The sequence below is a fragment of the Paramisgurnus dabryanus genome, chromosome 1 (assembly GCF_030506205.2).
Source record: "Paramisgurnus dabryanus chromosome 1, PD_genome_1.1, whole genome shotgun sequence".
Classification (NCBI taxonomy): Eukaryota; Metazoa; Chordata; class Actinopteri; order Cypriniformes; family Cobitidae; genus Paramisgurnus; species Paramisgurnus dabryanus.
Genome location: NC_133337.1, coordinates 9,620,901 through 9,647,867, shown reverse-complemented (window position 1 = coordinate 9,647,867; position 26,967 = coordinate 9,620,901). Strand labels below are relative to the sequence as shown.

General features: G+C 36.9%; 1 protein-coding gene across 1 annotated transcript; it reads right to left on the bottom strand.

Moving 5' to 3' along the window:
• On the bottom strand, positions 1-26,966 carry tmem63a (transmembrane protein 63A). Its single transcript, XM_065265888.2, has 23 exons — positions 26,874-26,966; positions 21,103-21,264; positions 20,867-20,946; positions 20,649-20,724; positions 20,525-20,562; positions 10,988-11,130; positions 8,769-8,820; positions 8,555-8,663; positions 8,405-8,475; positions 8,045-8,125; positions 7,828-7,954; positions 7,614-7,747; positions 5,193-5,375; positions 4,941-5,094; positions 4,758-4,864; positions 4,594-4,680; positions 3,314-3,367; positions 3,007-3,169; positions 2,788-2,893; positions 2,537-2,704; positions 2,314-2,429; positions 2,120-2,164; positions 1-2,006 (listed from the first exon to the last, which is right to left on the bottom strand). The coding sequence occupies exons 2-23, from the start codon at positions 21,262-21,264 to the stop codon at positions 1,866-1,868; spliced, it is 2,397 nt and encodes a 798-aa protein (XP_065121960.1). The 5' UTR covers positions 26,874-26,966; the 3' UTR covers positions 1-1,865.
• Between the last annotated feature and the right edge of the window lies 1 nt (position 26,967).

Sequence of the window (26,967 nt, the reverse complement as noted above, 5' to 3'; positions counted from 1 at the left end):
TCTTTTGTATAAATTTATTGTAAAATTTGGACAAATAATAGACAGTATTGATCTATGGCAGTTTAGCACAATCATTTTAAATTCATGTGGTATTTTAATAAAATTTTTGTGCTTGATAGGGGGCCAGGACCACCCCAGCCCCCTTCAATTCGAACACTGTACATATCTGTATCTAAATAAAATGCATTAGGACTTTTTTAAATGGTACATTTTGGGACCATTTTGACCTTTTTTCCTGACAGGGCAGCTGTCAATCTTAACAATTACCCATAAGAATCTGGAAATTGCTTTGCAACACATCTCGAGTTTATAATTGATTGACCAATTTCACTTTCATTTGTTTCAGAAAATATAAAAGCATTTTATAAAACTCAAATGCACAAAACTGTAAGTTGAATGCAGGTGAAAGTAAATCAAAAACAGATTTAAAAAATGATTTAACCTGAAGGTTTATAGAGGTGCAAACATTGAATTTCACAGAATAAAAATGTATGTATGCTTTATATTCATTTACATGGTAAGCATTTGGTTTTTGGCATTTAGGTTACAGTAAAAATGCACCAAAAATTATTGTGCAAAAAAAAAAAGTAAGTAAACCAGCTGATGAGTACCAAGTAGTCCCATGGTATCATTATCAGATCGGTTTCTGTTCTTAAGAGACTTAAAACCCTTGATTCTGGAGTTTGTAATGGGTAACTGCAGAAACAAGAAGATTTTGCGCTGTCCTGGAGTCACACGAAATCTGTGATTTTCATTCATCCATTATTAGGATGTTAAAGACAATAGACTCACTGTATGGTCTATGAAACGTAACCAGTCATAGATTACAATTCCTTTTTGGGTCTTTCATATGAAGAACATATCAAAAATTACATAAAACACTTTCTTCTCTTTACATAAACAAAAACCAGACATTAAAATTTTCACTTACAATACTTTACATTGCATAACTGTTGAATTTCTTACAGTAATGACAAGAGAAATATATTTCACTAGTCCCATATGACAGAATTAAAGGCTTTTCCCAGCAGTTCAGAAAGCAACAGTGCCACCTACTGATGATGAGCTTTAAACAGCAACTTATCATTCTATTCAATATTCTCTCTCTCAAATAAGTCCTAACCCTAATTCTTAACCCAACCCTAACACAATTCAAAATCCAAACCTAAACCCAAGTCTTCCCCTCAAAGAGCCCTTTAAAGGGGCAGTACAGTTATCTGTAAGAGAATCGGAGGGAGGACAAAGAGAGTAAAGTGAGGACATATTGGCTGGTCTTCACTTTACTGTATTTGTCCTCACTCAGATGGCCATACAGATAGCTGTACTGTACAAGTAGACACACAACAATCCTATGAAATGTTTTTAATTTCTCAGTCAATATAAACATATTTGTATAAAACTTTGATTTAAAACAATTACATTTTTATGCATAACCTGTATGCGAGTTCTCTCAGAAACACACACATTTAGTTTTACACTTACTTACAGTTATAACGTAAAATAAATTGTAACAAGACACCTGAGAGTTCACGTGCACTTTTACACACTAGACCTACCTTGTACTCATTGGTAATGCCGCTTTTGTAAGGAAATTAACATCAGCATGTTGCGACAGCAACACGTCTGTGACAGAAAAAATTATTTAGGATCATTAACAAAAATAATCTAAAATCTTTTGTGTCTGATTTGTTTCGCAAGACTTCCTGTCTGTGTTTAATAATAAACCATATATATATATTCCCACAACTAGCAAAAAAAAACTGCACCTTCCAGCTTTTTGGTCATTTTCTTGAATTAGGAGAGCAGTTGTGGAGGTTGGCAGATGTGGATTGATGGCCTCTGATTGGTTGTGTTTAGTGATTTCATTAGGTATTTAAGTTAGGAGAGTCTTCCTCAGTGCTGAGGATGGACGGGTTTATATCTGTCGTCCCGTATGACTGGTGTGTGCTGCACCTTTCGGGGGCATGTGACGATGAGTCTGGGTTTAGAACTTTGGGTAGATAAACCTTTGGAAAGTCGAAGAGATACAGGTACATTTGAGTCATTTCTAATGTTCAATGCAACTTTGTGCATGACCCTTTTAAGTAATACAGAAATTACAGACAAATGTGAAGCATACCAATGAAGATGAGCTCTCTGTAGCATTTTCATCTTCCTCCTTTACCTAAATATAAATAATAGACATACATTGCGATGACAATAACACGGTAAACAGAAAAGCTATTGGAGAACCTTATTATGAGAGACTGTATTAGTATAAACAACCAGACACACACACACACACACACACACACGAAACCAATGTTAACTTACATTGTAGTTGTGAGGGCTGAGATATTTGAAGTGTCCGAAGCAGGTGTAACTTATACAGATAAAGATGGTCAAGCTCAAAACCACTAATGTAAACAAAGATGTGACTGCCATGAACCCTGCATATAAACACACAAATCATCTGTACCGTACATATCAATGTATAAAACAAATCTTTAAAAAAAGCATATATTTGATCATCCGGTCATTGCATAGTGGGTGTTACCTTGCCGGAGCACAGAGAAGAAGTAAAGCCAGAACAAGCATATGATTGGTGCAGCCAACGCTTGATTGACAGCTCCCAGATGAACTTTACGATCAAGGCAGGCCGGCAAGTAAGCAAAGTACAGGTTGTGTTTGTCCACCAGGTGTTTGAGTAAGAGATACAGCAAACCTGCATACGCAATCTGAATGTTAATATAATGTCATCTACAGTAAGGTAGGGTACAAGGATCTAGATAGATAAATAAATCAGACCAAAAGGGACGATGACAGGACAAGTGATGCTGTAGGCCATGATGACAGTGAACACACACAGCATCCATCCGTACACGGCTCCGTACTGAAACTCGTAAGCCTGATGCTACAGAAAAAAGAGAATGCAAGAAGGGATGTTATAATTCAAATGTACATCAGTTTAAAGCAGTACAAAGAAAATGACATAATTTTCATCAAATTTTAAAGCCACAGCCCAACCTGTTTAACGTATTTCCTCTCTGCAGCTGAATTCGCAAGTGCCAGGCGCACAATGTATAGCAGTAATCCTGGCAAACGCAGCAGCTCCATCCCAGAGCCCACCAGCGCTGCGGCGATCACGTAATTCACAAAGAAAGACCCCTGATCGGGTAAAAACACACACCTAAGATGAGAGAGAGAGAGAGAGAGAGAGAGAGAGAGACAGAGAGAGAGACTTATTTTTAAATTGAAACTCAAGTGTGTTTAACAAAATAGATTTTAAGCTAATAAATTGAATAAAAAAAACTCTAAAAAGACTGACACTTACTCCAACCTTAAACTCCCCTTTGGGTCAAAAACCGAGCGAAGAAACACGTCCAGACTGAGGGGGAAACACAGCAAATGTGAATACTGGTTGAGACAGATCACAATCAAAGCTGAAAGTCAAAGAGAAAGAGAAAGAGAAAGAGAGAGAGACAGAGAAAGTTGCGAGGACTTGTGTCCCTTGTGAGCCCTTGGACTTGAATGGAACCCAACGGTGGCAGCCACATGCATGACACTGCCTCCTTATGTGTGGTTCAATTTTGTTCAATTTTTATATGTTAACTTTCATCATTTGCAATGTTTCTAGTTGCATATTTAGTGATTTTGAGAATAGAAGTGGAGTTTTATTTCCAAAAAAGCTTGCAAATGCTAACACATTGAGGGTTTTGCAACAAAAGGCCGTCAAATTCTTTAAATACCAATAAAATGACTAATGTGACATTTGTGAAAATAAGGCATTTCAATTACTGACTAATAACCTTTTCATTGCCATTAAAGTGAAATTACTGAACCTAAACATAAGTGCCTGACATAGATTTGCAAGATAGCATGTCAGATGCAATTCTGTCATAATTTTTTCATCCTTATGTTCTTCTAAACTGTATGAGTTGTTTTTTTTTATATATAAATAAAATAAGATATTTTGATAAATGATGGTAAGCACACAGCTGATTGTAACCACTGACTTCCATAGTATGATAAACAAATATAATGGAAGTATTGTGATAAATGATAAAGATATTTTGATAATGGATGGTAAGCACACAGTTGATGGTAGCCATAGAATTCCACCTAATTTTATCCTATGGAAGTCAATGGTTACAATCAGCTGTGTGCTTACCATCATTTATCAAAATATCTTCTTTTGTGTTCATCAGAAAAAAGAAATTCATACAGGTTTAGAACAGAAGAGGATGAAAAAATTATGACAGAATTTTTATTTTTGGGTGAACTATCATTTAAATTTATATCTTGCTATTTTTTGTTTTCATATATCTATGTATCTTACTATTTGACTTTTAATTTTGCACTAAAAACATCTTTTCCTTTTAAATTGCACAGACAGACAGAGCGAAAGAGACAGGACATGGAGAGCAAATATTATAGAGAGAGAGACATATAGAGAGGACGAGAGAGAAAGCAAAAGAGATCTTTATTGTATGACTGGTGTGTTATCATATGTTTCTTGTTTTATGTATAATGTTTAGGAATATTGTAAGTACACACAATCATGCCAATAAAGTAACTTTACACTGAAACAAAAAATTGAGAGTGACCTTTTACCTGGAAAGACCGAGTGATGGCAAAATCAACACCATGAAGATCAAAAAGGTGTAAAGTTTGTACAGCATGCTCATGTTCTCACTGGATCTACACACACAAACACACAATCATTATTGAGCATGTTTGTTCACATGTCTCTGTGTATGCAGGTTTAAGTGGTTTACCTGGTCCAGTGGGCTTCCCATAAAGTAGAGTAATAAACTACCGTAGGCAACAGGGAAGAGAAGGTCCACAGAAGAAGGGTTGGGAAGAACTGGCTGATAATGGCATTCTGAAAACACACAGTCTCACCATCACTTCACTTACTCTACCTGTACATACATTTATGTAAATGTTCAGTCACATACATTCAGGGAGGCAATGGGCTTGGTAACGTTAAACTTGTCCATGGTGCTGATAATGATGGAGGGAGTCGTGAGGAAGAGGAGGATGATAAAGAGAAAGCTATTTAGCAGCAGGCAACGCACCCACCATTTCCAACCCCGTATGGACAAATTCTCCCTGAGAAAGAGAGAGAGAGACAGAGATTAATAAAACGTAAATTTAAAAATATTTTTTAAATAACCATATTTATCTTGAAGGATTTTGGTTGAACTTACCAGTAGATGTTGTATAGATGAGGGGCGTACCTCACTTTCCATCTTCGCACCCTCAGCTCTGTGCTTTTAGAGGATGGCTGAGGCTCCCGCCCACACCCACATGTAATTACTCCACCCATTTCTTCTCCCACCACACCCCCAGCACCGCCTCCACAATCCAGCGCATTAAAATCTTTTAGAATACTAAGAAAATAATCACAAGCAAATAAGATGCCATCTGACATAGCAACATGCCTAAGTTAACAACTTAAAACTATAATATTTAAGGGTACCTCTACTTTAAGGGTAACTTAGACTCAGTTAGCACAATCATAATATTAGTCTCATTGTAGCGAAATAACTAGCAGTTTAGGTCAGGCTGCAAAAAGAGAGGTGCCATTTCAACATACGTCACACACTCGGTTGCTCTGATTGGTTGTAGGTCTATCCAATTGAGTGTAGAGGCATTTTTTATCCTGGTTCGGTTGAAACACACCCCATAATCACAGCCCAATGGAGCAGTATCAGACTTAAATTCTGACTAGAATTGAGTATGACAACATCAGGCTAGCTGGGGGGCATTGTCCCCCCTCCAGATTTTTCCTCTGCCCCCAAAAATGTCCAGCCACACAAATAGCTTCCCTTGTTGGCAAACACTATTTATATTAGCTCCCACCCACCAATGTCAATTTGTCAAATTGCTCCCATAATGTTCTCATCAATAGATTATTTAAGCGTTGTGCTCTGTTTTGATATTTCAGCATGGTTGCTGCAGAAGCATGTATGATGAGGGTCAGGCATTCATAAAAATATAGCCTATGTGACTGTAACGTTGAGGTTGTAATATTAAATTACTTCACCAACATCTGCCATACCTTGGCTTTCATCATTATCACTTTATCATATCTATACAAAAACTGTTATAATTCGGGGGGGGGGGGGGGGGGGCAGCTGGTACTGTGCAAAATATCTTAAGGAAAAAGTCTCCTATATCGTTTTTTTCCCTCTTCACTTGCCAACAATGATAAGACACAGAATATAAATTATGTATGAGGGAGACATTTAAAGTAAAACCTTCAGATCCGTTTCATATTTATATACACTCACCTAAAGGATTATTAGGAACACCATGCTTATACTATGTTTGACCCCCTTTGCCTTCAAAACTGCCTTAATTCTTTGTGGCATTGATTCAACAAGGTACTGAAAGCATTCTTTAGAAATGTTGGCCCATATTGATAGGATAGCATCTTGCAGTTTATGGAGATTTGTGGGATGCACATCCAGGGCACGAAGCTCCAATTCCACCACATCCCAAAGATGCTCTATTGGGTTGAGATCTGGTGACACTGGGGGCCATTTTAGTACAGTGAACTCATTGTCATGTTCAAGAAACCAATTTGAAATGATTCGAGCTTTGTAACATGGTGCATTATCCTGCTGGAAGTAGCCATCAGAGGATGGGTGCATTTTGGTCATAAAGGGATGGACATGGTCAGAAACAATGCTCAGGTAGGTCGTGGCATTTAAACGATGCCCAATTGGCACTAAGGGGCTTAAAGTGTGCCATGAAAACATCCCCCACACCATTACACCACCAGCCTGCACGGTAGTAACAAGGCATGATGGATCCATGTCCTCATTCTGTTTATGCCAAATTCTGACTCTACCATCTGAATGTCTCAACAGAAATCGAGACTCATCAGACCAGGCCGCATTTTTCCAGTCTTCAACTGTCCAATTTTGGTGAGCTCGTGCAAATTGTAGCCTCTGTTTCCAATTTGTAGTGGAGATGAGTGTTACCCGGTCTTCTGCAGTTGTAGCCCATCTGCCTCAAGGTTGTGCGTGTTGTGGCTTCACAAATGCTTTGCTGCATACCTCGGTTGTAACGAGTGGTTATTTCAGTCAAAGTTGCTATTCTATCAGCTTGATTCAGTCGGCCCATTCTCCTATAACTTCTAGCATAAACAAGGCATTTTCACCCACAGGACTGCCGCATACTGGATGTAAACCCTAGAAAAAGTTGTGCGTGAAAATCACAGTAACTGAGCAGATTGTGAAATACTCAGACCAGCCCATCTGGCACCAACAACTATGCCACGCTCAAAATTGCTTAAATCCCTTTACCTTCCCATTCTGACTTTCAGTTTGGAGTTCAGGAGATTGTAGTGACCAGGCCACACACCTAAATGCATTGAAGCAACTGCCATGTGATTGATTGATTGATTGATTAGATAATTGCATAAATGAGAAATTGAACAGGTATTCCTAATAATCCTTTAGTTGAGTGTATATTGTACAACTATTATGGCTGCCCACCCAAAATTCCTAACTGCCCCCCAATTCAGCAAGCCTAGTACCAGGCCTACATCTATGGTGCCTAAAATGTAGAAAGAAGTACATTAGATTGACTTCAGTCAAGTCTGATTGTAAAGCACTTACTAAGAGGCCATATATTCAGTCTGCAGGGAAACAAAGGCCATGCCCAGAGAAGACAGTTGTTCATTTTCCTTGAGTCTATTGATCTCCTCCACCAGAGCAGCTTCCTGTGAGCTGTAGTAATCTATAGCATCAACCTACACACAATATACAATGCCAATTTAAATCAATTTCATTTTGAAAATCAAATATACAGCGAATCTTCCTCACAACTTACATTTTCACAACTCTGACAATGGCAACAGCAACACAGGTGGCTGCAGGGTCGCGGGTTGATGAACTCACGCCGCCCGTACCGCTCCAGGATCTTATTGTAATGTTGCAGGTTTTTTTCTGCATGCTTTCTGTTTTTAATAAATAACAGAAGAGGTACATCTATACAAAACTTAAAGTAACACTAAGAAAATTTGACAGGAACAAATCTGAGTTCTCACCTATTTCTGGCGAGTTCGATCAGTTTGGCAACATCATAGCACAAGTTAACACTAGTCACTTGACAGGAAGGGTACGCTTCCCTACATTCAAGTAAACAAGACATATGTTATCATTTACTTTCTGAATGAAACAGTATATTTAACAGACACAGATATTAAATTTTTTACTTAAACCTTTTATGCATATTTAAAAACCTTTTATGCAATATGAACACATTCTGCTTTCTTATTGGTGCTTTGATCTGTCAGTAACAATCTTTGAAATACAAACACTGAGGTGATATGGTATGTAATGTGGTAAATGATTCAGATAGGGGAAAATATATATATCTGAAGGAGCGGTTAAAAATTTCCACTTACACAAAGTGAGTTTTTATACTCTCATTACTGGCTTCGGTGGGAACAGATCTCACAAACAGAGTATTTCTAGCCTAGAAAAAATTATCTTGTGTAAGATTGACAGTAACCAACTGTGTATATGAGAGAAAGATAAACTAGAAAGCAACTCACATTTTCTTTTTTACTCCCTTTCATTTTAGATGTATGGCGTTTCAGGACTGCCACCGTGAGTATGAGATACAGAACAGCAAACACTGTGTGTAGCCAAAGCAGATTATCACTAAGGACGCATAATACAAAATCAGTTTAAAGTCTCTTACATATACAGTTATATATATATATATATATATATATACAAACAAATCACAGAAAGTGCATATTGTACCCTTTCTGAAGATTCGCAATGGTGGTTCTGCCAAAACTGTATGGATTATTGCCTGAAACAGAGAAATCGGTCGGTCTTTAATTTTATTTCAAGTATATATGCAAATCAAGTCAGGTATAAATATATTGCTTTTTAACAATAATGCATTTCTTCAAAGCATCTTTACAAGGATAAAAAGGGAGATAAATTAAATATATACTATATAAAATAGAATATATGGTAGAATGACATTAAAGGGCACATATCATGCCCATTTTTACAAGATGTAATATAAGATGGTCCTAGAATGTGTTATATTTATATATATATATATACAGTCTTGTTCAAAATAATAGCAGTACAATGTGACTAACCAGAATAATCAAGGTTTTTAGTATATTTTTATTGCTACGTGGCAAACAAGTTACCAGTAGGTTCAGTAGATTCTCAGAAAACAAACGAGACCCAGCATTCTTGATATGCACGCTCTTAAGGCTGTGCAATTGGGCAATTAGTTAAAAGGGCTGTGTTCAAAAAAATAGCAGTGTCTACCTTTGACTGTACAAACTCAAAACTATTTTGTACAAACTTTTTTTTTTCTGGGATTTAGCAATCCTGTGAATCACTAAACTAATATTTAGTTGTATGACCACAGTTTTTTAAAACTGCTTTGACATCTGTGTGGCATGGAGTCAACCAACTTGTGGCACCTCTCAGCTGTTATTCCACTCCATGATTCTATAACAATTAATTCACATTTCTTGGTTTTGCTTCAGAAACAGCATTTTTGATATCACCCCACAAGTTCTCAATTGGATTAAGGTCTGGAGATTGGGCTGGCCACTCCATAACATTAATTTTGTTGGTTTGGAACCAAGACTTTGCCCGTTTACTAGTGTGTTTTGGGTCATTGACTTGTTGAAACAACCATTTCAAGGGCATGTCCTCTTCAGCATAGGGCAACATGACCTCTTCAAGTATTTTAACATATGCAAACTGATCCATGATCCCTGGTATGCGATAAATAGGCCCAACACCATAGTAGGAGAAACATGCCCATATCATGCTCCATGCTTCACTGTCTTCACTGTGTACTGTGGCTTGAATTCAGAGCTTGGGGGTCGTCTCACAAACTGCCTGTGGCCCTTGGACCCAAAAAGAACAATTTTACTCTCATCAGTCCACAAAATGTTCCTCCATTTCTCTTTAGGCCAGTTGATGTGTTCTTTGGCAAATTGTAACCTCTTCTGCACATGCCTTTTTTTTAACAGAGGGACTTTGCGGGGGATTCTTGAAAATAGATTAGCTTCACACAGACGTCTTCTAAATGTCACAGTACTTACAGGTAACTCCAGACTGTCTTTGATCATCCTGGAGGTGATCATTGGCTGAGCCTTTGCCATTCTGGTTATTCTTCTATCCATTTTGATGGTTGTCTTCCGTTTTCTTCCACGTCTCTCTGGTTTTGCTCTCCATTTTAAGGCATTGGAGATCATTTTAGCTGAACAGCCTATCATTTTTTGCACCTCTTTATAGGTTTTCCCCTCTCCAATCAACTTTTTAATCAAAGTACGCTGTTCTTCTGAACAATGTCTTGAACGACCCATTTTCCTCAGCTTTCAAATGCATGTTCAACAAGTGTTGGCTTCATCCTTAAATAGGGGCCACCTGATTCACACCTGTTTCTTCACAAAATTGATGACCTCAGTGATTGAATGCCACACTGCTATTTTTTTGAACACACCCCTTTCAACTAATACCCCAATTGCACAGCCTTAAGAGCGTGCATATCATGAATGCTGGGTCTTGTTTGTTTTCTGAGAATCTACTGAACCTACTGGTAACTTGTTTGCCACGTAGCAATAAAAAATATACTAAAAACCTTGATTATTCTGGTTAGTCACATTGTACTGCTATTATTTTGAACAAGACTGTATATATATATATATATATATATATATATATATATATATATATATATACACACATTTCAAATTTATAAATTTATATACTATATATATATATATATAGTAGTTCAATCTAATCAAAATGTTTAACTCCAACATCACACTGTAATAAAGTCTTGTTTTTGACTTTTATTGACATAATGAAAGCTATTTTGGTGCATGTAAGTGACACCTAAAGAAACATCCTACATCATTGTTATCAGACAGCACTACATTTTCTAGTGTGTATGTGTGTATGTATACAGTATGTGTGTTTGTGTGTGTGACAGATACCCAGCAGTTCACCACTCAGATTGACTGGGAGGATGATGGCTACAGACAGTAAACAGATGACACACAGCAGAAAAATCAGGTGCCTCTGAAATGACAGATAATGTATCGCATCCACACCACATCTCTCCTTGATCATAGTTTCACTGTAAACACACACAGAGAGTTCAGTTTTACTTCCCTTATTTAGATTCAACTTTAACATTATTTCACTTATTTGTTGCTGTATTGAGCGTATGACATCACCTTCAACATCCTTAAACACAAAAGCTTTTTGGCTGAACATAGGGCATGTAACAAGTGTGTATACATACAGTGTAGCACCGTAACATCACTTACTCCATTCTGGAGTTAGTCGTTAACTGGAATGATGTTAAACAAGCGCAATTTAACCACAAGAAACAGCTGTTTAATATACGAATTTTTTATTTGAATAGAGATGTGTTTTTTAAATAAAATAACGCCTCTCCTTTTTTTTTCTTTAATGAATAACTCCTCTCCCAGGAGCTCAAGGGAAAGTCAAGTCATCAAAATCAAACTTCAGGATCTTGCCAGAAGTATTAGGTCATCTGGGTACTTTTTGCCTATTGTTTTACTCTGAATACTATGAATTTAAATAAACAACTCACCTCGCCTACGGCTTTTTGCCTACTATAAGGGGGTCGAACACCGGACGAGAAGCACAGCCCTTATGCAACAAACATATATTTCTCAATATATTACATGACAATATATTTAATGTGTCTCCATATATTGTGAAATTTACAAAGTAATATATATCATGATATATTATATAAAAATATATTATATATATGTAAGTGATATATTGCAATATATTATACAATACTGCAATTATTGCCGTTTTCATATATTGATTAAATACATCTCATTATACTATTTAATATATCCCATAATATATTGGAAATATATGAAGTAATATATTGATGCATATATTCTAAATGCATGTAATATATTGAAGTATATATTGGCAATATATGTAGTAATATGTTGATAAATATACTCTTAATGCATGTAATATATTGCAGTATATATTGGCAATATATGGAGTAATATGTTGATAAATATACTCTTAATGCATGTAATATATTGCAGTATATATTGGCAATATATGGAGTAATATGTTGATAAATATACTCTTAATGCATGTAATATATTGCAGTATATATTGGCAATATATGGAGTAATATGTTGATAAATATACTCTTAATGCATGTAATATATTGCAGTATATATTGGCAATATATGGAGTAATATGTTGATAAATATACTCTTAATGCATGTAATATATTGCAGTATATATTGGCAATATATGGAGTAATATGTTGATAAATATACTCTTAATGCATGTAATATATTGCAGTATATATTGGCAATATATGGAGTAATATGTTGATAAATATACTCTTAATGCATGTAATATATTGCAGTATATATTGGCAATATATGGAGTAATATGTTGATAAATATACTCTTAATGCATGTAATATATTGCAGTATATATTGGCAATATATGGAGTAATATGTTGATAAATATAATCTTAATGCATGTAATATATTGCAGTATATATTGGCAATATATGGAGTAATATGTTGATAAATATACTCTTAATGCATGTAATATATTGCAGTATATATTGGCAATATATGGAGTAATATGTTGATAAATATACTCTTAATGCATGTAATATATTGCAGTATATATTGGCAATATATGGAGTAATATGTTGATAAATATAATCTTAATGTATGTAATATATTGCAGTATATATTGGCAATATATGGAGTAATATGTTGATAAATATACTCTTTATCTATGTAATATATTGCAGTATATATTGGCAATATATGGAGTAATATGTTGATGCATATATTCTTTATGTATGCAATATATTGCAGTATATTGTAAAATACATGAGTAATATGTTGATACATATATTCTATATATATGTAATTTATTGCAGTATATTGATAAATATAAATAATTGTCGCTTTTAATATATTGCACGTGAATATAATATATGTGTTTATATATCTCAAAATATGCAATATTATATTTACAAATATCCACCATATTGTATTCCGATTGATATGCAAAAATGTATTAACAATATATGTACAGATATAGTGTCACATGTATGTTTACTATATTGTAGAATATATTTTAAATAATATGTAAAATTATATAGAAATATATACATAAAAATATGTACACACATTTATACCACATATTAACACAGACTAATGGATAATCTATCAAAAGCCACCTTTATTTTCTTTTAATCAGGCACACATACTAAAACTAATTTGAGGTAGAGAGCTAAACAGACCTATTACAACCACAAGAGATTTTGCACATGGTCAGACAATGTGGTTTGCTTTACATTACATAAATGTCTTGCATTACATTAACATAAATTACATTTTAAAAGAGTGACATAAAACAGAAAATATACAAAATATAAATGAAAGCAATTTAAATTACAAAGGTCTATTTATTTCAAACTTTCAGCAGTGCCGTTATACAGTTAAAAATACAATATAAACAAAATGCACAGACAATAATAGATATAAACAAACTTTCAAGGAGCTTTGGCAATGTGAAAAAGCAAAGACATAAATTACCAAAAGAACAGGCCTTTATCCTGGCTAGGAGTCCATCTTGGCTCTTCACTGGTTTAAATTACTTATATACCCATGCTTTTGCACTTCACCTGGTGTCTTAGCTCGCATATTCTACTGTAGATGGATTTTCTAACATCAGCTTTGGCCGTGGAAACTGGTTTAAAACAGCATCTGTGGAACAAAACAACAACGATTACTCTCTCCCTTCTCACTCCTTCCCCTCTGGTTCACAAAAATCTCTCCTGGAAGAGATGCAATCAAAACTGGAAAGCACCACCTCTGAAAACTATGTACCTTGTAAAGCTTGAAGTTTTTCCTGGGTTGAGAGCATGCCAACGATCAGTCTCCTTCTCAAGTTTTACTGGTGGTTAGCAAACAACTTTTAGGTGCATTACCGCCACCTACTGATTAGGAGTATGAGTTAGGACTATAGGTCAGGACCAGAGATGTATAAAGTACTAGGGACCCAGACTTGAGTAAAAGTACAAGTGCTCTATCAAAAAAGTGACTTGAGTAGAAGTTGAAGTGCTCTTTAAGCACAGCACTTAAGTGGAAGTACTAAAGTATTAAACATGTTTTGTACTTAAGTATTGCAAGTAGTTTATTTTAAAATATACTACTCAAGTACTGAAAGTAAAAGTACAAGTATTGTGTAATGTAGTTATTAAAGAAAACAGTCAAAAGTTTGAATATAATATTGTTTATATTATTTCAAATGTTTTAGCTAAAGGACACTCACAATTCCTTTGGCTGTAGCAGGAGTACAAAGACAGGACTGTTCAGATAATTTAGATTAATTTAACCAAATAATTAAATATTAGTCGATATAATGGTAATAGGTACAGTAAAGGTACAAGGTGTTTCAATGAACTTAAGTTTCCTTCTTTCACGCACACTCGCCCTTTCTCACGCATTCTCTCTCTCTCTGTCTTTCTCGCGCACTTTGGTTCTCTATTTGCTTCACTTTGTCCACAACCCCGGCTCATATTTGGGAGTGAGAGGGAGGGAGGGGTCCGCCCTTCACTATCTCCGATTGGTTTAGAACACGATCTGTGTGTGTTTCTAATGTGTATCACCGCTCTGGCAGTGATAATGTGGGTTTGGAATGATTCGTAACATTTGAGTGTAACGAGTAACTATGCAGCACATAAAAAATGTATCGGAGTAAAAGTATTAAACTCATCGAAAATATGTACTGAAGTAAAAGTGGAAGTAGGAGAAAAAATATATACTTCAGTAGAGTACAGATACTGTCTTTTAGTACTTAAGTACAGTAGTGAAGTAGTTCTACTTCGTTACTATACATCTCTGGTCAGGACCTATCAGCCTCATTGTTGCTAGTCACAGGTATGTGTCCTTGTCCTCTCCTCGCGCCTGAATCTCAGCTTCCTACTCAAGCATTATGCTCCATCGCCTTTGGCACGCATTCTGGTTGAAGCAGTCGGTGCTGAGTAGAGTACTGACAAATGTAGAAAATGAAAGAAAGGTCTCTGCTGTTTCAATAAAACTGTTATTTGTGTAATGCAGATTTTTGTCTTTAATATTTTCTTTAGGCTATATGCCATGCATATTCATGAATATGCTGTAGTTGTTTATTTGGAAAGAAAAAAAAATTGTTAAATCATATATACATACATACATACAGTGGGGCAAAAAAGTATTTAGTCAGCCACCAATTGTGCAAGTTCTCCCACTTAAAAAGATGAGAGAGGCCTGTAATTTTCATCATAGGTAGACTTCAACTATGAGAGACAAAATGAGAAAAAAAATCCAGAAAATCACATTGTCAGATTTTTTAAGAATTTATTTGCAACTTATGGTGGAAAATAAGTATTTGGTCAATAACAAAAAAGCAAGATTTCTGGCTCTCACAGACCTGTAACTTCTTCTTTAAGAGGATCCTCTGTCCTCCACTTGTTACCTGTATTAATGGCACCTGTTTGAACTTGTTAGCAGTATAAAAGACACCTGTCCACAACCTCAAACAGTCAGACCCCAAACTCAACTATGGTCGAGACCAAAGAGCTGTCAAAGGACACCAGAAACAAAATTGTAGACGTGCACCAGGCTGGGAAGACTAAACCTGCAATAGGCAAGCAGCTTGGTATGAAGAAATCAACTGTGGGAGCAATTATTAGAAAAAGGAAGACATATAAGACCACTGATAATCTCCCTCGATCTGGGGCTCCACGCAAGATCTCATCCCGTGGTGTAAAAATGATCACCGAAATGGTTAGCAAAAATCCTTGAACCACACGAGGGGACCTAGTGAATGACCTGCAGAGAGCTGGGACTATACTAACAAAGGCTACCATCAGTAACACACTACGCCACCAGGGACTGGAATCTTGCAGTGCCAAGCGTTTCCCCCTGCTTAAGCCAGTACATGTCCTGACCCGTCTGAAGATTGCTAGAGAGCATTTGGACGATCCAGAAGAGGATTAGGAGAATGTCATATGGTCAGATGAAACCAAAATATAACTTTTTGGTAGAAACTCAACTTCTCGTGTTTGGAGGAGAAAGAATGCTGAGTTGCATCCAATGAACACCATACCTACTGTGAAGCATGGGGGTAGAAACATCATGTTTTGGGGATGTTTTTGTGCCAAGGGACCAGGATGACTGATCCGTGTAAAGGAAAGAATGAATGGGGCCATGAATCGTGAGATTTTTACTGAAAACCTCCTTTCGTCAGCGAGGGCATTGAAGATGAAACGTTGCTGGGTCTTTTAGCATGACAGTGATCCCAAACATACCGCCCGGGCAACGAAGAAGTGGCTTCGTATGAAGCATTTCAAGGTCCTGGAGTGACCTAGCCAGTCTCCAGATCTCAACCCCATAAAAAATCTTAGGAGGGAGTTGAAAATCTGTGTTGCCCATCTACAGCCCCAAAACATCACTGCTCTAGAGGAGATCTGCATGGAGGAATGGGCCAAACTACCAGCATCAATGTGTATAAACCTTGTGGAGACTTACAGAAAACGTTTGATGTCTGTCATTGCCAACAAAGGGTATATAACAAAGTATTGACATGAAATTTTGTTATTGACCAAATACTTATTTTTCACCATAATTTACTAATAAATTCCTTAAAAATCAGACAATGTGATTTTCTGGATTTTTTTTTACATTTTGTCTCTCATAGTTGAAGTGTATCTATGATGAAAATTACAGGCCTCTCTCATCTTTTTAAGTGGGAGAATCTGCACAATTGGTGGCTGACTAAATACTTTTTTGCCCCACTGTACATACATACATAGCACATCCATATATTCATGGGCATTGCTAGATATAAAGCTCTACTGGGGCACAGGCCCCCCATTTTTTGCTGACTTTTTTGAAAGCCTGCTGTGTGCAAGAAGTGTGCAACACTTCTATACAATGTCCTTTGCTCAACCCACTATTCTACAGTTCAACAGTTACTGCAAAAGATACATATATACAAGTATAATCTTCGTTATACCTAACATTATTACACATTTCTTGAAACTATGCCTCATATTCTCAAAACAGTAAAGACAATTCCATAAAGTCTCACACAATACTCCAAACATCATATTTTCAGGTCAAAATGAAGCTCTACACTCAAAACCATTCACTCTTACTGAAATACCAAACTTTTCCCTCAGACAACACACACAAGCTTTCAAAAACACACACACTACAATATAGTATTACACACTTGTGCAATCAATTCAAAACAATATATCCAAAACTGGTAAGTTGCTTGTGGTTCTCCCCCTCAAAAACCTTTTCACATGACCAAAAAGACACAATCAATGTATGCATTTTTATTCATTCATGTGCTATACACAGCACAACTGTACATTGTAATATTTCGCCTCAACATCCCGTCTTAGTTCTGGGTCAGGCCAGAGAATCTCATCCACATCACAGGCTATATTGGTCCTAGCCAAACAGCAAGGGTAAAATCCTCTTGCCTGATCCACCCCTTGCATTCATCTGCTGATATGTCTATCTGTATGGAAGGCAATTTGATGCATTTCTTTATTCCAGTAGCATAGTCCAACAGTGTATGCACACTAAAGTTACTGTATAGAGCAGTCTTACTGTAAGTACACCTATCTGTTTTCCTCCCTGAAGGCTCTGAAGATGGAGGCATAAGTAAAGCGACTCAAATTAGGCTTTACTCGTTGCTCAGCCTCCCTCATAGTCATACCATGGACCAGGACATGGTCAACTAGAGTGGCTTGTATTTCACCTTGAAATTGCTTGTCACCTTGCCCTTCATCTCCTTCCTCCTCTTTCACCACGTCCTCCTCCTCTTCCTCCTCCTCCACTATGCCCTCTTCCTCCTCCTTCACCACGTCCTCCTCCTTTCCCTCCTCCTCTCCCTCCTCCTATTCCTCTCCCTCCTCCTCCTCGACCTATTTCTTCATCATGTCCCCTCCCTCCTCCTTTACCATGTCCCCTTCCTCCTCCTCCTTCACCACGTCCTCCTTCTTTCCCTACTCTTCTGCCTCTTCCTCTCCCTCCTCCTCTTCCTACTCCTCCTCGACCTATTTCTTCATCATGTCCTCTCCCTCCTCCTTTACCATGTCCTCTTTCTCCTCCTTCACCATGTCCTTCTTCTTTCCCTCCTCCTCTTCCTCCTCCTCTTCCTCGACCTATTCCTTCATTTCTCTGTGGATCCATTGTTTCAAAGCTCAATGAACAGATTCAGGCCCTTTTATGTATCTATTGAAGGATCTGATTGCTGTGTGTTCAATTTTGACTTTTAGTGTTTCCAGCTTGGTAATTGTTTGCTAAGCTGTGCTGACTTGAGTGAACAGTATTGAATGCTAGTGCTTTCCATATGACCAGATGGTGTAAGCACTGAGAAATGTAAGGATTTGTGTGTAGAGTTTTGAAGTAACAGTTCACCAAAACTGACTCATGTGTTAACCAAGGTGAAAAAGTAGTACACTTCCATAGTGTATTTTAAGTGCTTTATTTTCGCACACTAATTTTGTACTTAAGAAGTACTAAAGACAAATTTTTAGTATATTAAGATGTTCTTAAGATCATCTTAGTGTACTTCACTGTGCTATTTTGAGACACCATAAATATGAACTAAAATGTGCTAAAAATGTATTTAAAAAATGTATTTATGTACCACTTGTAGTAAACTTGAACCCATCTTTGTATAAAAGTTGTGTTCAAGATTAATACAAGTGTTAACTAAATAAGTTTTTTTATACAGAGATAGTATGTTAAAAGTGCATGTTAGTTCATATTCATGGTGCCTCAAAATAGCACAGTGAAGTACACTTAGATAATCTTAAGAACATCTTACATCTGTCTCAGCAACAATTCAATTCTACAGACTTGACAAGGTTTTCCTGAGATTTTTCCTCTAATGTTTCAGACCTGATCGGGTGAGGATGTAGTTTGTCTTACCTCCTTAAAACTCATCATCTCTCTTGTCTGCTTCGCTTTCCCTGCTTTGCACAAAACATGTTCATCTAAAGAAGCCAATAATGATCGAGTCAAAATAAGATTATTATTATTATTTAGAAACTTACTTTAGTCTGGTCATGTTTTCATAAGCTAAGTCACTCGCGTGGCATCACCTTTTGAATGCGGTTGTGTGCAATGCGGATGAGCGCAAGACGTGCGCGGACATGGATACGTGCGTGCACGAGTCAATGCGACTGCTTCGTTACAAGCGTAAATTGGGTAACTACATTGCATATAGATCCGTTTTTGCCGCGATTATCTTTGTAAAGGAATACACTATTTAACTGCTAAAATTTAAACTTGAGATTTACACCGGGGCACAAAAGATTTACACTGGGGCATGTGTCCTGGTTAAAGGGGTCTAGCGATGCCCCTGCATATATTGCAGTATATTAAATCATATAAAGACAAACTATTACATGGAAAAACATAGTGCCCTTTTTGGTCTTGGTTACAATATATTTTGTATCAATATGTATGGTCTATTCATATACTGCAATATAATGGAAAATATACATATTAAATCCTATATATGGGAATATACTGCCTAATATATGACATGATATTTTCTATGCATATATTACAATATATTGGGAAATATAAATATTAAATCCGATATATGGTAATATATTGCCTAATATATTACATGATATTTTCCAATATACTGCAGTATATGTTTGTTGCATAAGGGAGTGTCGCGTTAAATAGTGCAAGCTTAGTAAGATAGTGTCTACTTCTTCATAATGCAAAATATACGTTAGCAGCCAATGTCAATCGCTAACGATTTGTAACAAATATGATGTTATTTAATGTTAAATCATGTGAGTGGCGCGACAGGGATTTGGGCAGAGTTACAGCAGACAGCCGCCACCGGTTTGCGTACATTCATATAAAATAATGTGTTCTATTTTTAGATTCATGGAACGACACAAAATTGCGCTTCTTGAAATTTTAACATGAAATTAGGTGGTTTCGACTGCAGCGAAAGTCTTTTTTGTTAGCGCTTTTGGTAAATGTAAGCTTATTTGTTTAATGAAACTGTAGTGTGATTTTGGCAGTCTGATGTATTCAGTGTAGGGCTGTTCCGATTAATCGTGCAAATGCGCGTTTTCTCAATGAATGAATTTGAATGAATTCAGTGAAATGCCGCCTCATCCAAAAGCCAGAGGGCGCTCTTGTGTAGAAATGCCATTTGTGCCACAGAAGAATTAGCATTACAAACGCTTTTCCAGGAAATGTCTAAAGGGATATTTATATATCGCTGTTCTTCAGATTGTTTCAGGTATTTTCATGATAATAAAAATATTTTGAATGATTGTGTTTGACGAGTGTTGCTTTTTTGTATTCACATTATAAACATCTCAAACTCATAATGATTTTAGATTGATAAGGACTTCCTACAGATCACAGACAGTGTAGCACCGTAACATCACTTACTCCATTCTGAAGATAAAGGAGAGCCAAGAACAACAACCCTGCAAGACATGAGGAAGATACATTTTTAATGAGGATGATGATGATTATGTCATTCCTAAATGAGGAAGATACATTTTAAACCCACCCTCTCGTACTCTGGCTCATCTGTGCTCATCTGTGACGTCATTCTGCTGTAGCGTCGGTTTTTGGCTGTGCTGAACCTGCAGTAAACAAAGTCAAAGGTTTTATGCATTAAATGTTTCTTTATTTTCATTTGTTTAAACCGCATCCATTTTCATAGTAGCATGAATGCTATGTGTGTTTACATGGTGACAGAAATACTATTGTCTTCATGTGGCATACCCTTCGGTTTCTGCAACAAGCGCAAGTCTCCCATAATCCCACAGTTTCCTTCGGATCAGAGTGAAAATCAACAGCAGCACCTGCGCAGAGGTACACAGCACCACCCAATTACATCACACTTCCTAATTTACATAAACCAATCAAATTCAACTAACTAGTATTTCTTACAATATGTTTAAACAAACTAGGTCTCTCTGTCTTGCGTCATGCTTTCATACATGCATGGAGGAACTTACCAGGAAGACTATGAAGTCAAGAAGCAGAACTATGGGCACTCCACCAAAATTTACACCCTTCAGTACAGTGCTCTGTGTGGAACTGAAACAGCTGCTGTTGTCTTTAAGTTCAGTATCATTGCCCACCAACATTGGGAGGCGATCCCACAATGTGGAGGCCATCTGAAAAAAAAAACACACAGTTAACAGGATCGAACAGTACAATACGGCCAGACGAACTGAATCATGTTCTTAAACAGTGACAAGACATTAATAAGAATATTATTAATTAATAATCTTATTTATTAAGAGAGCCAGTTGTATCTACGTATAACAAATGCTTTCCTATAACCTGCCCAAACTGCCTAGTTTTATGGCATTTTATAAAATATATTAATTTATCATAAATTCTATGTAATAAAACCTTAAAATCAGGCTAACAAACAGCACTGCATTGTATGATTTAGTATTTTATGTTTAATTCCAAGTTTGAGATTGTTTTATGTCATGAATTTTCTTTGGGGGGGGGATGCAGACCTCACTGTAGGGGAGAGCGGGCCACAAAGTAATGCTTTTTGGCTTTGGCTCAATCATTCAAAAAATATTTAAGTTTGATTATTTATTTTTTACACAATCAACACACACATCTCTGTTACAAATGAATTTGTTTGTGGGATCTAGTCTACTGTTATCGTACAATTACACCGAGAGTGACAGGAGTGGAAACGTTACAACTTACCCCACAGAGGGTTTGTTGTCACACCTGCTAGAAAGTTATATTTAAACACAATTCAATAAACTTCTGTTTATATACCAAAGGTGGATATTGTTTATAATCTACCTATAATAGATAGATATCTACACATTCATCCATCCATAATCCTTGTATTATGCATTAATGCATAGATTTTATTGAAAGGGCTACACAATTAAGACCAAAAAATAAATTATTAATTAAAATAACTATGAGTTATTACCCCTGATATTGTATTAATAGTTATAATTTTGATGAATACTATTTATATTGTTTTCATTATCATTGTATACCTGCAACTTAATTGTACTGTAACACAGTGTGACAACTTACCACAATGTGTAAAATGTTTTCAGTCCCAGCTATCAGTTACTAGCAGTTGCTGACATGTTTCAAAATAATGTTGTTATGTTTTAAGTAACAAGACAGTGATTAAAATAATATAATGTTGGATTGGTGACTTACACATAAAAAACATCAAATGAAAAAATATACTTTCATGCCTCCGAAACACGCTTTGTTCAATATCTTAATGAAAACACATCAAAACATTTCACAAATTCACACAATTCTAACAGTAAGAGAAAAAGACCAAAAGCACAGATTGCTCACCCTGTATAAATATGAAAAGCAACTGTGTTACAATTAACCCCACGTTAGTTTGTGCCCTGCTCACACCTACTTTACAAATATCCAGAGAGGATTGCAAAGTGTGTCATCATTGCGCCTTACAGTGCTTTAAAGTTGCATCATTTTTTTCAAATCAAATATTCTAGGTGACACAATAAAAAACTGGTGGCAATCAGACGATAACACAAGGCTTTCTTTGTTTCATTTTGTCCTTTAACATAACACCAGTACGTTCTCTATGTGTTTCGAAAAGAAGGGGTGAGCAATGTACTGAGTCAGTGGTTGGAATTCGCAATCTCACTACTAGATGCTGCTTAAATGAATAGCATGATCATGCAGAGACTGCAGTTTTAGGACAGGACCACGGTATTATGACCCTAGTTTTTTGTGACCGTGCCACCTGCCAAAGTGGCTGAAAATGACAGATGAACAACAATCCTGAGGCCCTGCAATTGAAATCACATACTGTGATACTGTACCTAAAACAGTAGTTACTATAGCATAAATATTGATAGTATGAATGAATTTGGATGTACATCACGACATATGTCGTCATAACAACAAGTTAGTCGTTAACTGGAATGATGTTAAACAAGCGCAATTTGACCACAAGAAACAGCTGTTTAATATACAAATTTTTTATTTGAATAGAGATGTGTTTTTTAAATAAACTAACGCCTCTCCTTCTTTTTCTTTAATTAATAACTCCTCTCCCAGGAGCTCAAGGGAAAGTCAAGTCATCCAAATCAAACTTCAGGATCTTGCCAGAAGTATTATGCAAAATATACGTTAGCAGCCAATGTCTGTCAATCGTTTAATTTTTTCCCAAATTCCGTTTTCTCCGTTTTAATTTTTGCAAATTCCGTTTTATCCGTTTAAATTTTTGCTAATTATATTTTTTACCCTTTACTGTTATTTTAGTCATAAAAAGAGTGTGCCTTTAATGTGAATGATTAAAATGTAAATGATTTGGGGAAAAACTGGACAACAGGATTACTTAATGACTATAAAAGATGCATTTACACACGCACATACACACGCGCGCGCGCACACACACAACTCAATTCAATGCATTGTTTAGTGTTGTTGCAGGAGGCTACAACAAGGTGTCAAAGCAGTGGTGCCTTCAGAAGTGCCTTAAACACATCAATCCAGCGGAACGCAATCCATATTTTATACACAATCGCTTGAAATGCATAACGTTATAACTTTACAAACATACACAGGATAGTGATCTGACTTAGGACAGCATGAGCACGCAGCTCTTTGCACGTGCGAGCGAAAGGGAGACAGAGAGCGGCGCCATGATGCAGATTATTATATTTTAAATGCGAGGGATAGTTAGTTTGCCTCAGCTCGCTTGAAATGCATAAAACTGAACAAATACATGAGGATTTGTGTTCGTACTTCGAACAGATGCGCGTGCACGTGTGAGAGGTGCAGTGAGACAGACGTGGATGAGAGAGTGCATGTATCTTTGCGCTCACCGTGAACAGAGTGTTGACAAAACTTACAAAATAACAGTTCTCCGGTCACATAAAAGTCATGTGAGACCTGCTCGGAACTAAGTGCTTAGCGTCGAATTTCTTAATTTTTTCGCTGACGAAAGCAGAGTCGTGGAGAGCCGCTTCGCCATGGTTTCAGTGTTTTGGAGGGGGTCTGAAACGACGGGAGGGGGCGTGTCGCCCAGATTTACTTCCCCCGGTCTGCAGTTCCCCCAGACGTTCGTCTCCCACACAAAAACATAATTTTATTCAAAATATGTAAAATTCCGCGAAATTCCGCGTTAATACTAGATTCCGTGTTAATAAGCCAATTCCCGCGATTCCGTCTGCGATTCCGTGATCGCGGAAATTATAGGGCCCTATGAGTGGCGTGACAGGGATTTGATCAGAGTTACAGCGGAAAGCCGCCACCGGTTTGCGTACATTCATATAAAATAATGTGTTCTGTTTTTAGATTCATGGAACGACACAACATGGCGCTTCTTGTCCGGTGTGCGACCCCCTTTAACATGAAATTAGGTGGTTTCGACTGCAGCGAAAGTCTTTTTTTGTTAGCGCTTTTGGTAAATGTTAGCTTATTTGTTTATTTGTTTAATGAAACTGTAGCGTGATTTTGGCAGTCTAATGTCTTCAGTGTAGGGCTGTTCCGATTAATCGTGCAAATGCGCGTTTTCTCAATGAATGAATTTGAATGAATTACGGTGAAATGCCGCCTCATCCAAAAGCCAGAGGGCGCTCTTGTGTAGAAATGCAATTTGTGCCACAGAAGAATTAGCATTACAAACACTATTCCAGGAAATGTCTAAAGGGATATTTATATATCGCTGTTCTTCAGATTGTTTCAGGTATTTCCATGATAATAAAAATATTTGAATGATTGTGTTTGACGAGTGTTGCTTTTTTGAATTCACATTATAAACAACTCATAATGATTTTGATTGATAAGGATTTCCAACAGATCACAGAGCCATAGTACACGCACAATCTGTGCATGAAACACAGATTCTGAGCCTTGCGATTCAGAATCGATTTTAGGCAGGTCTTTTTAATGTGGAACGCGATGTATCGTCACAGCCCTACTTCAGTGTGAACTTTTTTTTATTCTTTTTAATTTATGCAGTGGTTCTCAAACTTTTTCGCCGTGCGACCCCCATTGTGTACGGTGACCCCCACTTGTGCCCTTCATGGCCCCCCTAAAGAAAATTTATGAGATAAAACACTGTAAAACATAACATTTGAATTAACCAAAACTTATTAAAATATACATTGTAGTGATGTTGGTTAGTTTTTCTGAGGTTAAATTACACAGAAATCATGATAAATTAATGCATTTCATAAAATGTCATAAAACTGCCCCCCCCGGTACCATCTCAGGGCCCCCCCGAAGGGCCATGGCCCCCAGTTTGAGAACCCATGACTTAATGAGTATACTCATATGGCCGGAAAAAGATTGCAGCGATTCTCAACTAACAACATGACCAAAACTTACAACGATACGAACGTTCGAACCATAGACTGTAAAAAAGATGGACAACGCGACGTCGCCTCCCACTATTGTAATGAGTTGAAGCCAAAAATGTCTGACCACGGTCGCCGCCATGTTACGTAAAAACGTCAGTTTGGAGCCAAGGCATGCGCAGAAGGAATCGTCCGTGAAGCCAGAGGCGGAGCCGCGGTATGCCCAAATGCTTGCGCGACCAATTCAACCACGCCAATCATAACGACACACCCCGTTTCTATAGCATCAAATTACAAGCTAAAATGAAACTTACCACAATAATAAACACTTGAACATATATCAGCGTGATAACAACTACTTGAATAGACCAAAACCATCTTTCGGAAACTTTTATTGGAAGTGTAAATAATTTTTTCTTTATAGCAGAGTCCCATTCGGGTGAATGGAGAGGGCGGGGTTTATGACTTGTACTGCAGCCAGCCACCAGGGGGCGATCAAAGAGCCAGAGGCTTCACTTTTCAATGCTTATGGGGCACACCCGGTTCGAGCTCGATGGACAAATTCACGTCCGCCCTTCCCCCCCCCCCCCCCCCATTTTATAAGCCGTTTCACTTGGGGGCAATAAGACAATCGCTCTTTGTGACTTGTGATACAGTATAATATGTGTTATAGGTTCTCTGTAGTAGTACATGATTCTACGGACTACAAGGTAAGAAATTAATGTTTCCTTTAATTATAATCTTCTCCCAGCCCCGCCCTCCTCAGATGCTCTGTAACTTTTTTCTGTCTTGTGACTCGTGACAGACTGAAAGAAAACTAGATTAAACTCACGAGATTAAGACTTCTCTCCCTGTAGAAACATAACTTTCTGTAGAAACATAACTTTCTGTATATTTTCAAGTTATGCATTACGCTTTACCGGCCCTTTTGCAACACTACTAATCTACAGTAGTATTATACAACAGTTTTGTATAATAGGAAACAACTTTACAAGGCATAATTCATTAATTTTCTACTTTCATTTTCACATGGAAACTTCTCTGTATAAGGTTTTCATACTGTACTATTCTATGCTCTACTACCCATGTGCAGTATCCTCATATATATTTTTGGATGACGTGCAATATGTTAGGAAACATACACAACGTATGTTGTATCTTTTGCCAAACTGGCAGCTGGGGACCATAACAGGAACTTTGTTGAGTAACTTTATTACTAAAAAGTCAACATCTGCTAACCTACGCTTTGTTCTACGCAAACACACTGTTTTCATAAACACACAAGACAAACACAAACGTGTCGAAACTGACAGGCATGTATCGACACGCGTGTCCTGTGACAGGGACTATAACACAACATTGTCAAAGTTACAAACTTTCATTCAACTTTCATTATACGGCAGGCACTTCTGAACTTATATGAGTAAAATAAGGCAAAATCATACCTGGGTGGATTTTACTTCTTGATTCTCTCCTCAGACATTAAGCTGTGTCGAACCACGGTGAAAAAATTTTACTTTACAAACTCTTACATCCGCA